The 16,759-nt window shown below is 37.8% G+C and overlaps 1 protein-coding gene across 3 annotated transcripts in view; it reads left to right on the top strand.

Moving 5' to 3' along the window:
• The window catches only part of pcsk6 (proprotein convertase subtilisin/kexin type 6), a 164,463-nt gene that overhangs the window by 39,617 nt on the left and 108,087 nt on the right, over positions 1-16,759 (top strand). For all 3 annotated transcript variants that reach the window (XM_067401398.1, XM_067401397.1, XM_067401399.1), the window contains 3 exons: positions 2,647-2,747; positions 4,059-4,162; positions 6,477-6,594. In XM_067401398.1, coding sequence (XP_067257499.1) covers positions 2,647-2,747; positions 4,059-4,162; positions 6,477-6,594 — 323 coding nt within the window. The remainder of the gene's footprint in view (positions 1-2,646; positions 2,748-4,058; positions 4,163-6,476; positions 6,595-16,759) is intronic.

Here is a 16,759-nt window from a genome sequence, read left to right as displayed (position 1 = left end):
AAGCTGCCTTTTAAAAACACAAACGTTTTCGAAGAACAACAACATAGTGACTAAACACGCTCTGTAGAGTGTTTATCCGTTTAGGGCTGCTGTAGAAACATGCCGGCACATAATGGCAACTTGACATGGAGGGGGGACCCGCCGTTTATGTAGATAGAAATGACTCATAACGGTTCATTATGTAAGGTCTTTATACCGACTGAAAACATAGTTCTTTCATGACAACTCTCGGAGTGTTTGGCATGGCAATGGGTATGAAAATGTTGGTCTTGGTGGAATAGATCTGCTACACTGCTGCTGCTGCTGTTGGTTATTGCTGCTGCAGAGCAAGTACGGGACTTGCTACTGCCAATACATACATGACACGCTGCTGTGAGCAAGTAAGACATGCTGCTGCTGTACAATATAGCACATATGAATTACCCATAGCAGATCTATACAGGTGGAGCTGGGGAAGGTAGAGGGTTTCTGAAGTGTGCTGCACTGCTAAGGCAAATGCTACTCGTGTATTTGAAGATTGAGCATGCAAGTTCATTGGCTACTGATACAGCAGGAACCAATCATCTGTGTCCTATAGATATTGATGTGAGCAGGTTGAGTTAAAGGACCTATTAGCCTGCCCATAAGAGTTCCATGCCAAAACTTTGTTATATTCCATTTCTGTCAGTAGATCCTCCCAAATTTTACACATTACACATTTAAATCAAAATTGATCCTATTTATTTTCTTAAGGCATGTTACTGGTCTAAAGGCTCCGGTATACTTCAGACGAAGTTCTTTTTCGTTCTTCGTTTAGGTGTAAAACGAAGTTCGAAATGCGTGACCAGCGATATACTGTAAACGAACATCTGATGCCGCCCACACTGCTGAGAGCAACGGTTATATGAATATGTAAATATGTGCCGTGCACTTTCTTCTCAGTAACAAAACAAACCCAACAAAAATGAGAAAACAGTAAGCATTTATTATAGAAAGCATAAGAAAAGCGTCTGATCATAACAGCATGGGAATATTAGCACTCCAGTCACGTCACGTCTTCATATTAAATATGTCTTGATATAAATATGATATCTTCATATCACGCACTTTATTTAATCGATTGCTTAAAATCAAGCAACTTTACAGTATCAAACATGAAAAACAGTGTTAGTGCCTCATTTTTTTTTTACAAGCACAACTTCATTTTGTACTTTAAAGAGGCTATCCAGTGTGTTCATTTTTTCACCAGCGGAGCTCTTACCACAACAAAATCTACAGATCAAATGAATCAGAGACGCGCTCCACGCGAGTGAAGGCGGAGCTTCGGTGCACACCTCCTGTTACGTTATCGTCACTGACCAATAGTAGTACGAAGGTGCTTTGCAGCTGAAGCAAACTTTTCCCGAAAGTTCGCTTTGGCAAGCCGTTTCGAACTTCCAAAAAGAACACAAAACTAACTTAGTTTTGGCCTGATTTTGTTCGAAATTACGTCACATCAGTTCATTCTTTGATTTCGTTTGAAGTATACTGGGGCCTTTATTCTGAACGATGCACCCATGCATTTTTAAAAAAAATATATTTTAATAACTTTTTAATCTTTCACCGTTAACTTTTTTTCTTGTTTTATTTCACTCAAAAATGTCTACATTTTCCCCCTTTATCATACAACCCTAATCACCTATAAAATTATTCAATCACAATGTAGTTTTCCCCTGTTAATAACTTTTAATGACTTTTTTTAATGATAATGAATAATTTAATGTTTTTTAATCATCTTTAATTTGCAAAATTGCTCTTAAATTCTTAAACACATCTTAAATTTAATCCCCTTAATAAGCATGCAGATGGTTGATGAGAAGTGTTAAAGCAGAGAATGTAAGTCTATTACTGTCATGTTTGTTTCCTGACTTCTGTTTTTCAACATGAACCCCCCCAACACACGCACACATATTGGACGAGAGCATGTCTCTTATCTCAGCATCTTCCTCGGGACACTGTCAGTGGCACTGACCCCATTCATGTGTATTATTTTGAGAAACGCCAGTGTAATCAAGCTCATGTTTGATTGAAGACGCATTCGAGACGCATGCCTGCGGGCTACCAGAGTAGCCCTGTGGGTGACCCGCTGTTTCCCAGAAAACCACAATGACGGAATTTTTACAAAACCACTCATCCCATCGCTGTCACGAAAGTGCATTCTTTCAGAGGATAGCTGAGTGTTGTTTTTTAGACCTGAAGCCTGCATCATTTCCCTCTAGTCAAGTCACCTTAATTTCTATAGTGCTTAATACAATACAGATTGTTTCAAAGCAGCCTCACATTAATAAACAAGGAAATAACAGAATCAATGTTGCAAACTTCACCAAATATGAGACAAGTTCAATTCAGCTGTAAAGCAGCTCTGTCCAGCTCAATTCAGTTCAGGTTTTGTTCTCATCCGATAGTGTCAGTGCAGTCAAATCAGTAATATTACTGAATATTAAGTGTCTTTTAACAGAAGAAGTGTCTGCACACAAATTTAGAAGACCTGCCATACCCGTTAATAAGATTTAAAGGACAAAATCTGCACATTTGCACAGTCCTCTGTTTCTGTTTTCATTTCAGACTCATGCATGTCCATAACACTGAAGTTGTTAACTCTCTGTATTCATGTGTTTCTGGTACCAGGTGACCACAGACCTGCGGCAGAGGTGTACCGATGGCCACACGGGCACCTCAGTATCTGCTCCGATGGTGGCGGGTGTCATTGCTCTCGCTCTGGAGGCAAAGTGAGGTTTCCATACAGTTGCAGAAAGCTGCACTGCTTCTTTTATATTTCAATGTTTTTAACCTATTTTATTGATTGGTATAAAGGGATGGTGGGGATGGTCGTCGCTTATTGCATTTTCACACCTGGCTCGTTTGGAGTTTCAGAACAGGCACTTAGTTTGGTTAGTTTGGGCATATATGAACATGGTAATTGCTCACGGATCTGCACCAAAACAATCGGTCTGATTAAAATAAGAACTTTGGAGCAGTTTGGTTGTGGCACGAAAACGGTCTGAAACAAAGAACCAAGCAATATCATAATTCATAATGGGAAATGCTTGGCATAAAGTTAGTAGTATTAGTTATCTCAGTTAAAAACCAAAGAGAGTCTCTTCATTATGAAAAATATAAATGTATTATTATTTTTTTTTTTTTTTTTTGCATTTACCCAAAATTTATTTTAATGTAAATACATTTTGAAATATATTTTGACATTTCAATGAAAAATATTTTCAGTAGCTTGCATGACTTCCGGTCTGTTTAGTTTATGCAGTTTTTCTTTGTCTACCTTGTGAATTCACGGTTGCCATCTTGTGGATAAACTAATTAAATTTGCATGTGCGACCTACGTGTACAAGTACGCGTGGTTACAAAAATCCGGCGGTGCCCGTAAACTACACAGATACTCCGGCTCTAGGCATGGGCAGGGGTGGGCTGAGCAAAGATAGTGTTATTAGTCTGTTTGTTTTTTTTGTTTGTTTTTTTGTTGATAAAAAAAAAATAATCTGAGGGAGGCTGCATGTTGTGAAGTTTTATGAAGGGTTAAAGCCTGCCTCAGCCAATTAAAAAATAAAATAAAAAAAAACACCAAAAAATTGCAGTATTTCTCTTTTATTAGCTGAATGTAACGGTGCGTTACACATTAACAAGGCGGATTCAGTCTGTTGCGAAAACCAGATGCTGACAATCAAAGGGCCTGGATCTTGCCACCATATTTGTCTTGTAACAGGAGCAGAGACTCATGTACAGACAGCTGAAGTGAATTGAGGTGGCGTATAGCATGGAGAGCTGCTTGGAAAAAATTACCTGCTGGGATGCAATTGTTTCACTAAATTGAAAGAGTGCCTCAAAAGCCCCTACAAACTGAGCCTCTCAGATGGAAAGCAAAACAGTGGCCTCGATGAAGAATTCATATTCAATTCTGTTAAAAAAAAAAATCTTTACTAAATTTGCAAATAAAATGAAATAGCTGTTGTTCTACAGAGGACATTTTCAAAAGAGCAATACAACTCAAAAGGCTTCTCTCTTTTCTCTAACAATTTATTTTTCAGTCCTCTGATCACCTGGAGAGATGTCCAGCATCTCCTTGTAAAGACGTCGAGACAGGCTCACCTGAAAGCCACTGACTGGAAAACCAATGCAGCAGGACATAAAGGTAAAAGCCTCAAAATTTACTTTGCAGTTTGATGTTTTTAATTTTTTAAATGTAGATGTGTGGTGTGTAGTATAATTTATTTTATTTGCCACAAGTGAGTAATAAAGTGGACTCATGATCCATTTAACTTTATGTATGACTCACGCACAGTATGTCCAAATGCATAGTAATATCATCAAACTCTTTGTACTTTTTATTTTTATTTTTAGTGGAATAGAACATCAAATCATGTGTTTGAATGCATGAGAGCAATTTGCAAATCTGCACTGCAAAAAATCTTTTGTTAAATTTGATTAAATCATGAAAATAAACTGTGCCAGTAGTATGAAAATTAAACTTAATTCAAGATATATTCCCTGAAAACAAGTCTTATATTTTCAGAAATGTGATTAAGTGAATTTTGAACAAATATTATGTAAAACTAGTGTACAGGTGCTGGTCATATAATTAGAATAACATCAAAAAGTGAAACTTGAATCTTATATTTATTCATTATACACAGACTGATATATTTTAAATGTTTATTTCTTTTCATTTTGATGATTATAACTGACAACTAAGGAAAATCCCAAATTCATTATCTCAGAAAATTAGATTATTGTGAAAAGGTTCAATATTGAAGACACCTGGTGCCACACTCTAATCAGCTAATAAACTCAAAACACCTGCAAAGGCCTTTAAATGGTATCTCAGTCTAGTTCTGAAGGCTACACAATCATGGGGAAGACTGCTGACTTGACAGTTGTCCAAAAGACGACCATTGACACCTTGCACAAGGAGGGCAAGACACAAAAGGTCATTGCAAAAGAGGCTGGCTGTTCACAGAGCTCTGTGTCCAAGCACATTAATAGAGAGGCGAAGGGAAGGACAAGAAGTGTACAAGCAATAGGGATAACCGCACCCTGGAGAGGATTGTGAAACAAAACCCATTCAAAAATGTGGGGGAGATTCACAAAGAGGGGACTGCAGCTGGAGTCAGTGCTTCAAGAACCACTACGCACAGACGTATGCAAGACATGGGTTTCAGCTGTCGCATTCCTTGTGTCAAGCCACTCTTGAACAACAGACAGCGTCAGAAGCATCTCGCCTGGGCTAAAGACAAAAAGGACTGGACTGCTGCTGAGTTGTCCAAAGTTATGTTCTCTGATGAAAGTAAATTTTGCATTTCCTTTGGAAATCAGGGTCCCAGAGTCTGGAGGAAGAGAGGAGAGGCACACAATCCACGTTGCTTGAGGTCCAGTGTAAAGTTTCCACAGTCAGTGATGGTTTGGGGTGCCATGTCATCTGGTGGTGTTGGTCCACTGTGTTTTCTGAGGTCCAAGGTCAACGCAGTCGTATACCAGGAAGTTTTAGAGCACTTCATGCTTCCTGCTGCTGACCAACTTTATGGAGATGCAGATTTCATTTTCCAACAGGACTTGGCATCTGCACACAGTGCCAAAGCCACCAGTACCTGGTTTAAGGACCATGGTATCCCTGTTCTTAATTGGCCAGCAAACTCACCTGACCTTAACCCCACAGAAAATCTATGGGGTATTGTGAAGAGGAAGATGCGATATGCCAGACCCAACAATGCAGAAGAGCTGAAGGCCACTATCAGAGCAACCTGGGCTCTCATAACACCTGAGCAGTGCCACAGACTGATCGACTCCATGCCACGCCGCATTACTGCAGTAATTCAGGCAAAAGGAGCCCCAACTAAGTATTGAGTGCTGTACATGCTCATACTTTTCATGTTCATACTTTTCAGTTGACCAAGATTTCTAAAAATCCTTTCTTTGTATTGGTCTTAAGTAATATTCAAATTTTCTGAGATACTGAATTTGGGATTTTCCTTAGTTGTCAGTTATAATCATCAAAATTAAAAGAAATAAACATTTGAAATATCAGTCTGTGTGTAATGAATGAACATAATATACAAGTTTCACTTTTTGAATGGAATTAGTGAAATAAATCAGCTTTTTGATGATATTCTAATTATATGACCAGCACTTGTATAATTTTGACACATTTACTGTATGTCTCATTTGCTGTCATTAAAGTGAATTATTTTTATTATATCAGCAGTATAAAGTATCTGTCCTGCACTCTAAATTTTGACATTATCTAGATATGGCATTAAAACCAAATATTGGTGACATTCACAGTTGTGTGAATTAAATTTCTGCATGAATGTCATAATTCATCTAAATAATAATTAATGTCACATTTCATCTAAATAAATAAAGATGGACTTATTCTAATCCAGACATTTAGCTGACAGCCGTACCTGGTTAATAGCGAGTGTGTGTGTTGTTGTGTTTTTGGCTACTAGTTAGTCATCTGTATGGCTTTGGTTTGGTGGATGCTGAGGCCATGGTGGTGGAAGCCAAAAAGTGGAGAAACGTTCCTCCTCAGCACACCTGCACCAAGACATCTGACCGCAGAACCCGGTGAGGACAGATTCACTTTTTCCTTCACACTGGCAAATATAACTTTCACTTCTGCACAATATTGTATCTCTGTAGGGGTGGGTGGCATTACTGGCATAACTAAAATCTTAAGTTTTTGAGCAATTTTATGTCATGTTTCTGTTTTAAATCAATGCTGCTGTTTTGAACTTTCTATTCATTAAAAAATACTGAAAAATATGTTTCACTGTATCCAAAAAAATATTAAGCAACACAAATGTTTTCAACATTGATAACAATAAGAGATGTTAAGCAGCAAATCAGCATATTATATTATAAATACAGGATAAATTACATTTCAAAATGTATTAAAATAGAAAACAGTTCTTTTATTTTGTAGCAAAATGTTACTGTTTTACTGTATTTTTGATCAAATAAATACAGCCTTGGTGAGCATAAGAGCCCAGACTGAATGCTCATTCTGGCAATGCCTAATTGTTGGTAATACAATTTAATTAAATACAAATGAAAGGTGCCTCATTTCATTTGATTGTTTTCTCGTTGAATTTAATACACACAAACCCAATGATTATTCATAACAAATGAGTAAGTCTTACATTATTTAAAAAATAATCAACATTAGGAAACTGTATATACTATCATACCACCCATTCCAGCTACTGTCTCATCTCATTCCAACCTCGAACCACCCCCCCCCCTCCCCAAAAAAAACAGTCTACTGATTCTTTTCCAGACACCACATCCTCAAAATTGACCCATATCTGCAACAAACCCTGCTTTTTCATTTGAAAGCGATATCTGATTCTAATGGGAATAATTAGAGGCATTTATTATGATCAGGAGGTCAGTGGTGGTAACTGGAGCATGTCTAAGTGTTATTAGCTCATAACATGAATCACTGCTCTGCTTCGGCCTCAGAGAGGAATGACGTGTCACGTTGGTTTTATGAGTGGTGTACAATCAGCAGACATGTTGAGATAGTCCACTTGAGCGCCATGAATCACTTACGCATTCAGTACAACACTTCAAATCTCAATTCAAATCCCTGCAATATAACCTGTAAGAGGTCTGAATTACTGAGATATTTTGGCAAGCCACTAGGCTTTATGACAAAGTGACCGCATTTCCAGGAATATCTCAATTTTTTTAGTGCCCCAGTGCTGTTGGATATTGAGTAAATGCTTCATGCATGCAAAAGAAGTAGTTTTTTTTTGCAAAACTTGCTACTTTTTTGTTTGGTCAAACTTGAATTTGAGCCAATGCTATTTCTATGTACGTGTAGGGGATAAAGAGAGTACGAAGTACGAAGCCCCTAAGGGGACATGGTGATAAATTATTTCAATGCTTTTGAATTCACTTGCAAAAGTTTTGCGTTCCCCCAAGAAACTTTGTGCTCTCCAGTGCACACCTTCCAGTGAACGGTCCCAGAGAGGATTTCTCTGCGTTTGTGGAGTGGGTGTTGGTAAACAACGGATCTGCGTTCACCATCCCAGTGGAGGACATCACCAGCCCCACTCCAGACCCAGAGCCCAGCCACACTGCACGGAGCGAATGCCAGAGCCAACCGTAGGACTGAGCATACCATCGCCCTGGATCCCGAGCTCCACCGAGAGACTGACCCGGATGCATAAGCCAGTAAAGAGGACTGAGCGTACCATCGCCCTGGAGCCCGAGCTCCACCGAGAGACTGACCCGGATGCATAAGCCAGTAAAGAGGACTGAGCGTACCATCGCCCTGGAGCCCGAGCTCCACCGAGAGACTGACCCGGATGCATAAGCCAGTAAAGAGGACTGAGCGTACCATCGCCCTGGAGCCTGAGCTCCACCAAGAGACTGACCAGGTGCGTGAGCCAGCAACACGGTGCGTCGCCGTGGGACTGCTCGTGAGTATGAGAGCATGGAGGAAAATCTCACCTGAGAGTGAACTGCAGCTGGCCTCTGCATTGTTTAAGGAAATGGAAGAGGATGTTTCCCTGGTTCTCCTGTCTCCACTGGTTCCGCCCAACTCAAAGTCTCCTGTGTCTCCAGAGTTCCCACCCAGCCTCCCTCTCCAGTCTCCTCTTCCAAAGTCAGCCATTCCATTGACACTTCCTCTGCTGGTTCCCGTAAACTCCTCTGTGTCTCCATTGTTAAAGAATTTGTTCACTTCAGAATTGAAATTTCCTGATAATTTACTCACCCCCATGTCATCCAAGATATTTATCTTTTTTTCTTCAATCGAAGAAATTAAGGTTTTTGAGGAGAACATTTCTGGATTTTTCTCCATATAGTGAACTACAACAGCTTATTTTCTCCTCCAACTTCAACTTTTTGTCCGACATTGTTTTACCTTTTTTTTTTTTTTTTTTGGTCGTTTGGCTTAGTCTTTGCATATTCGCTTTGTAAACACTTGCTCTGAACTTCCACCTATGTCATACGTGACCTTTCCAACATGAGGATCGCGTTGCATAGCAGAGCTAGTGCAAGACGACCATTTGTGGTTAAAAAGTACATATACATGATTTTTTTTAGAAAATGACGATCGTTTCACTAGATAAAACCCTTGTTCCTCATCTGTGATCGTGCAGAGCCCTTTGAAGCTGCACTGAAACTGTAATTTTGACCTTCAACCCATTGGTAGCTGTTGAAGTCCACTATATGGAAAAAAAATCCTGGAATGTTTTTATCAAAAAACATTTCTTTTCGACTGAAGAAAGAAATACATAAACATATTAGATGACATGAGGGTGAGTAAATTATCTCAAAAATTTAATTCTGAAGTGAACTAATCCTTTAACTCCAATATGCTGACTGGATGCACCTCTGATCTTCCAGTCACCAGCTCCGCCTTGGAAAGAGGATTCCCTATGTCCGCCTTTAGCCATTGAGTCCATCGCTACATCTCGGCTCGTTGACCTTTCAGCTTTACCAGGCTCCCTCGTCCCTCCGGCTCCACCTTGGTCAGACATCTGTCTGCCTGCGCCATAGACTCATGGCCCTTCAGTTGGGCTTTGTCCCTCCACTCCTGCAGCTCCTTCAGGCTCTGCCTTCACTCTGGCTCCATCTTGGTCCTCGGACACACCGGCTCTGCCTCAGTCCCCTGGCACCCAGGCTCCACCTCAGACACTCATTGCTGGGGCTCCACCTCAGTCTCCAGATGCATCGATGTTGCATGGGTTCATTGGCTCTTCAGCTCCACCTTGGTTTCCACCTCCATTGGCTTCGGCTCCATGAGTTGTCCCCCTGCTGTCCCCCTGGCTGTTGTCTGAGTCCCCGCCTGGCTCCTACTGCTCCTGGCTCCTTCCACCATCATCACTGCCCTGGCCTCTCCCACCATCCAGTGCCTCTCTGTTCTTGCTTTCAGCATCAATGTTTTAGTGTAATAGCTTTTGTTTTTTTTCTCCTGTATGTCCTTCCAAGTTATTAAAGGATTACTTCACTTTTTAAATCAAATTTTCCTGATAATTTACTCACCCCCATGTCATCCAAGATGTTCATGTCTTTCTTTCTTCAGTCGAAAAGAAATTAAGGTTTTTGATGAAAACATTCCAGGATTATTCTCCTTATAGTAGACTTCAGTGGCCTCCAGGCGGTTGAAAGTGAAAATTACAGTTTCAGTGCAGCTTCAAAGGGCTTTAAACGAAACCAGACGAGGTATAAGGGTCTTATCTAGAGAAACGGTCAGTCACTAAAAAAAAAAAAAAAAATGTATATGCTTTATAAAAACAAATGATCGCCTTCCAAGTGGTTCTGCAAAAACTGCACTTTCGTATTCTTCAAAAAGCGTACGCTGTATGTCCTACGCCTTCCCTATTCTACTTACGGAAAATATTTATCTGGTGCTGCGTTCGTTCTGTAAGTAGAATAGGGAGACATGAAAATCTTGGATGACATGGGGGTGAGTAAATTATCAGGAAAATTTTATTTGAAAGTGAACTAATCCTTTAAATATTGTTCCCTCAAATCTCCTGTGTAGTGCGCGTTATAAAACCACGCCGTAACGTGACAGTATTGTGGCAAACTACAGTTTTAAAGAAGCATCTACGTAGTGCACTTCGGCCATTATTGAGCTTGAGCATAGTTTTCTTATTTGCATGAACCATTTTCTGCTGTCTTGGATCATTGTATGCTTTCAAGCAAACACAACAGTGACCCAATGCTATTTTCGTATCAACACAGAAAAGACTCACATCCCAGCCGAGTGGGAATACGGAGCTTCAAGGGTCCTACAGCATTTGTTCTGAAACGGAGTTTGAATACTCGACTGTTCTGTGTGGCCTAATTTGAACTCTGATATCTCGTGGGCACATCCAACTACTGATTTATATTGAAAGGGATGTTCTATCCTTTCATATCTGGCCTCAGAGGATGTGCTGTCACTGTATTGAAAGGCAGATTATCATGGTGATATGTTGAAGGGCATGATGAAACATTGTGACCTTAAAGCTTTATACCGGTTTGTTTTAATACATTTTAGTGATAATATAAGACCTGCATTTTTTTCTGGCTTACTGCATTGCGTATTTCCTTTAATAACAGATAATAACAGGAGAAGGCCATCTTTATCACCAACTAGTACAAACTTAATTATTCGTGAAATCCAATTTAAATAAGATGGGGGTGGATCACATTTATGTCCGAATGGTAATTAATTTGCAAGCAGTTTGACCCAAAAGTGCCACTACAAACTGCTTAATCAGCTGATTAAGTGTTGGTGAAAGTGTTCAAAGAATGTCTGTCAGTGTGTGTGATTGGTAAGATGTTTTTGAAAATGTTATGCATTTTTTTTTTTAAAGAATGCTCACCAAGGCTGCATTTATATGATCAGAAATATTGTAAAAACTATTGTCAGATATTACAATTGAAATTAATTGTTTTCTATTTTAATGATTTTTTCTATCTACACTGAAATTGAAAATAAATTAATAGCACTGCTATTAATAAACAATATACTGCTGAGTAGATCTGAATTTCACTAAACTTTTGCAGTGGTTATAATCAGTGCGTTAATGTTGTCTTCTGTTAGCTGTGTACTAGAATCTGCACATTTAAATTTAATTTATCTTGGCATAGTTAAATAACAAGAGTGCAGTACATGGAATGACATACAGTGAGTCTCAAACTCCATTGTTTCCTCCTTCTTATATAAATCTAATTTGTTTGAGACCTCCGAGGAACAGGCGAATCGCAACATAACACCAACTGTTACGTAACAGTCGGGATCATTAATATGTACGCCCCCAATATTTGCATATGCCAGCTCATGTTCAATGCATTATTAAGGTCTGGATCTGTGCACAGCTGAATCATCAGACTAGGTAAGCAAGCAAGAACAATAGCGAAAAATGGCAGATGGAGCAATAATAACTGACATGATCCATGATAACATGATATTTTTAGTGATATTTGTAAATTGTCTTTCTAAATGTTTCATTAGCATGTTGCTAATGTACTGTTAAATGTGGTTAAAGTTACCATTGTTTATTACTGTATTCACGGAGACAAGAGCCGTCGTTATTTTCATTATCAAACACTTGCACTCTGTATAATTCATAAATACAACTTCATTCTTTATAAATCTCTCCAACTGTGTAGCATTAGCCATTAGCCACGGAGAACCATCAAACTCATTCAGAATCAAATGTAAACATCCAAATAAATACAATACTCACATAATCCGACGTATGCATGCAGTATGCATGACGAACACTTTATAAAGATCCATTTTGAGGGTTATATTAGCAGTAAACTTTGTCTATGCACTGTTTAAGGCAAGTGCGAGCTTCGTGGGCGGGGAGCGTGAGCATTTAAAGGGGCCGCAACATGAATCGGATTTAGGCAGTTAAAAAAATGGTGTATTTTGAGCTGCAACTTCACAGACACATTCAGGGGACACCTTAGACTTATATTACATCTTGTAAAAAAACGTTCAATGGCACCTTTAAACTTGAATTCAAACTAGGACTGTCACTGACGCATATATGCTCATTCTGATGCATGTCTTTAATGCATTGTGTCAATGACATCATATGTCCTCAGTCAAGGACATCACATGGCTTGATTTCTCTTCCTCTGTGTCTGGGTCCACATGGGTGTTTGAAAGAAATCGATTGTCAAAATGAAGCAGCAGCTATTGATTGTCTCTTGACCTCATGTCCGAGCCAGCTTATTGAATTAAAGAACTGTCAGCACATCTCTCAATAAACTTTTTAGACACATGTCAAGCATGAAGACATTTGTCCAGAAACACCCCAGGTTGGACAGGTAGTTGTTTTTATCTGCAGGTTTGGCTGATAGCAGAAAGGTTTGGATTGAATCTTGATTTGACGATCCCCAACCTCAGATTGATGTGCAATTACTTACTCATCATAATGCTTGAAGAAGTTATGAACAGCATGAAAGCATCTAAATTGCACAGAACTGAACATTATTTAGGGTTAAACATGAGTGCTTTGACATCATATTGCTTTGAAATGACATGAGGGTGAGAAAATATTGACAATTTTGACTTAAGAACTAACTGTTACTGTTATGTTATAAATAAATGACTCATTTAAAGTCGACATGAAACAAGTTGTGATGTTCTTTTCTCCCCTATTGTGACATATATTAGAGAACAAGAACAGATGTAGGGCATGGCTTGATTTTATCCCTGGGGAATTGATTGGATAGTTGGATGGTTGTAAAAAAAATAGCTGACAAAATGAACAGTAGTGACAGGTTGTCCCGCCCTTGCACGAGTAAACCCAAGAGAAAAGAGATGTCGCTGGAAGAGGGAGGGAAAGTTATTTTGATTAAAGATAATGAGTAACATGAATTTAAAAAGGTACATCATTTATAATAAATACTGTAATATTGTTGAAAAAAACTGTCAATTTTGATTTCATGGTAACTGTTCATTTCTCTATTTACCAGAATGCATTTGTGATGGATACAGTTGAATGGAGTAGACCTGTAAAGGCAGACTGGATGACTTTTTAACTGTAAATAGTCTCTGTTTGAATGGTAGGAAGAAGTTTGGTAGGTTCAAATATTTGGGTTAGACTAGGAATGTCCAGATGACCACTATAAAAATCCAGGACAGGTCAGAGATGTCCTGTTGAGAAGTGCACATTCAAATCAGGCCTGGTGTGATTTACACTAGTCTTTTTTTAATGCACAACAATTTGAAAATTGAAATCCAACCAAATTTTTAAAAGTCAATATGCCGTTAAAACATTTAGTTGAAGTTCCAGTTGTTCAAAAGTAATCTAATCTGATGTCGGCTATCGGATTGGATCAAATCTTTAAAAAATTGGTTGTTCATTCTGAAATCAGTTTAGATCACAAAATCCAATCTTGGTTTTGATCTGGATAAAATCGTCAGTTTGTGGTGTTCACTTTTTAGTAAGATTGGGATATCTTTGATCCAAAAAATCTAGATTATACTGATTCTATCAGAAGGGTGGATTTCAGGAACAAAAATGTAAGAACTTTAAAACTGGTAAAAAAACATTTTTATCATGTAATACACACATTTCTAGTTTATTATTTTGTTTAATTATTAGAGATTTTGGTTCCCTAAAATAACCCCCAGTCATCTGTAAATACCAAACAAAAATATTGTTTAATTCAAAGTGTTTTATCGCTGTTTGTAAAATACATGAGTACAATCATAATCAAAGTTTCTCGGTTGAACTTTTCTTTGAGATAATTTTTTTCCCCCCTCATCTCATATTCTTTTTATCACTATGTCTCTTTAGGGGCTCCGTAGAGCACTAGTAATCCAGATTTGGTAATCTGAAAAAGTGTGTATCTGGATCAAGGTGATCTAATCCAATTTTGCTTTGAAAAACCGGAACACATGTCAGATTGATTATCTGATCCTGGATTTAACACAGGATTTCCAGATCATTCTGATCCAGATTAAACTTTTTGAACAACTGGCCCTAAAATATAAAATATAAAAGTGTTATACTGTATCAGGAAAATGAGCCGATGTTGCTTTGTATTTTAAATGCACAGAAGCAACATAAATGTGGAAATGCAACAATCTAGTGTTTCAGGATAATAATCATTGTTGTGCCATTTTAGACTGATTAATAATAATAAAAATCATGCATTTTATTTGTTTTGGATTAAAACTGAAGGGCCATTTACACAACACCGTTTTCAACTACAAATGGAAAACTTTTATGCGTTTTGGCCGTTCATTTACACAACAACAGCATTTTCAGGCTCCCTGACTTTTGAAAACAGGTTTCAGAGTCTCCTTGTAAAAGCAACACTGAAAATGCAAAGCAACACAATAAGAAAACACAGCTAACATGCTGAGTGCTGAATGATCAGCATTTCTCTACACTTTGCAGTGGTTAACCAGTGTCTTAATCATGTCCTCTGTTTAGACAGATTTCTAAAAGTGAGCGTGCATTTAGAAAGTTTAAGATAGTTGAAATTAATCTGTCAGATGCCAGACAATAAAATACAAACATATATTTGTTGAAACTAAAACTGTCAACTGTATAATTATTCACATGCACGGCAGATGTTTTCTTGCCACTCCATATTTAGAGGAAGCAGCAGATGTAGTACATACTGTTCTGTTAACGGGTCAAAGAACTACAGTGCACCCTCTCTTGATAACTTTAAAAGAATAGTTCACCCTAAAATTTAAACTGCAATCATTTACTCTCTCTAATGTCTTTCCAAACCTGAATGGCTTATTTTTTTCCTTTGGAACACCAGAGATGTTTAGCAGAGTCCACAGTAAATCTCCACTACACTTAAATCTGCACTACATTCTGAGCCTTAATTCATGCACTGATGCTGTTGTATGAGAACTGAACTGAGCTGAACAAAGACATTTTTTATGTTTTGCAGAACTGCTTTATAGATGAAATTAACTAATTTAATAATTGATGATCTTTACATAGGAACTGAATCAACACTGATCTGACTTCAGCTGAACAACAGCCGAAATGTATTATTTTTCATGTTATCACTGTAAAGCTACTTTGAAACAATCTTGTATTAATATTGTATAAAGCACTATATAAATCAAGAGTTCATGACTTTGTGTGAGGAATAGATTGAAAATGAAGTAGTTATTCAGGGAAAATTGGCTGTGATCAGCATTTGCTTTTATTAGCTGTTTACATGGACATCGTTTGTTTCCATGTTTCGCTACATAAAGTGATCGAGTTGATGTGCACGTTTATGTCACAAGCTTGAAATCGGGATTGATTTTTTGTCATGCGCACACTACACAAATATAGTTTCCAGCTGTTTGCGCATACTAACCGTTCTCATATATTGCTTATTTTCTTTGTGTTAAAGGGCAGACTTAAAGGGTTAGTTCACCCAAAAATGCAAATTCTTTCATTAATTACTCACCCTCATGCCGTTCCACACCCGCAAGACCTTCGTTCGTCTTCAGAACACAAATAAAGATATTTTTGACGAAATCCGATGGCTCAGTGAGGTCTGCATTGCCAGCAAGATAATTAAAACTTACAGATGCCCGGAAAGCTACTAAAGACATATTTAACCCTTGGGTACTGTTGCGGGTCAATTTGACCCGTTTTGATTTTTGAGTTGTTGGAAACATCAGTTAACCTGTATTTTTTCTTGAAATTTTTTGACTTTTTCTCATTTAGGGTCATGAACATGCATGCAAAGTTTCAACAAACTGATGTATTGTGAAATGTGCATACAGAAATGTTATACATTCATACTGTTCGTGGGTCAATTTGACCCATATAGACAACCATTCAAAATCAACTACAGACCCAAAATACAAAAAACTTCTGTGTTGTACGTCAGAACTCCTCAACTCTAGTACTGATGTGTCAGTGTCTTAATGAGTTTAACTGCTTTTTATTTTCAAAATTTGTGGAAATATAAAGTTGTTTTACCTGTTAATTATCTATCCCACTTTTTGAGCATAGATATTAAAATGACTTTTCTAACTTAAATTGTTAAAAAAGTTTGAATACTTCAGAGCACAGACTTAAGTTTAAGGGAACACTTCACAGATTATTGTGGGGAAAAAAAGTTGTAAAAGTAAAGTTTAAAAAAAAATTAAAATATATAAAAATAAAATATATAAAATATATATTTTTTATATTTTATATAAAATATATATTTTACAAAACATTTTCAACTCTAAAACATCAAGAAAATCTGAACAAAATTAAATATCTGAACAAGTTCTGTGCCGAATTTTAGG

This window comes from Chanodichthys erythropterus, chromosome 11, assembly GCF_024489055.1.
Source record: "Chanodichthys erythropterus isolate Z2021 chromosome 11, ASM2448905v1, whole genome shotgun sequence".
Classification (NCBI taxonomy): domain Eukaryota; kingdom Metazoa; phylum Chordata; class Actinopteri; order Cypriniformes; family Xenocyprididae; genus Chanodichthys; species Chanodichthys erythropterus.
Note: the sequence above shows the minus strand (reverse complement) of the source record. Positions and strands in the feature narration are given on the sequence as shown.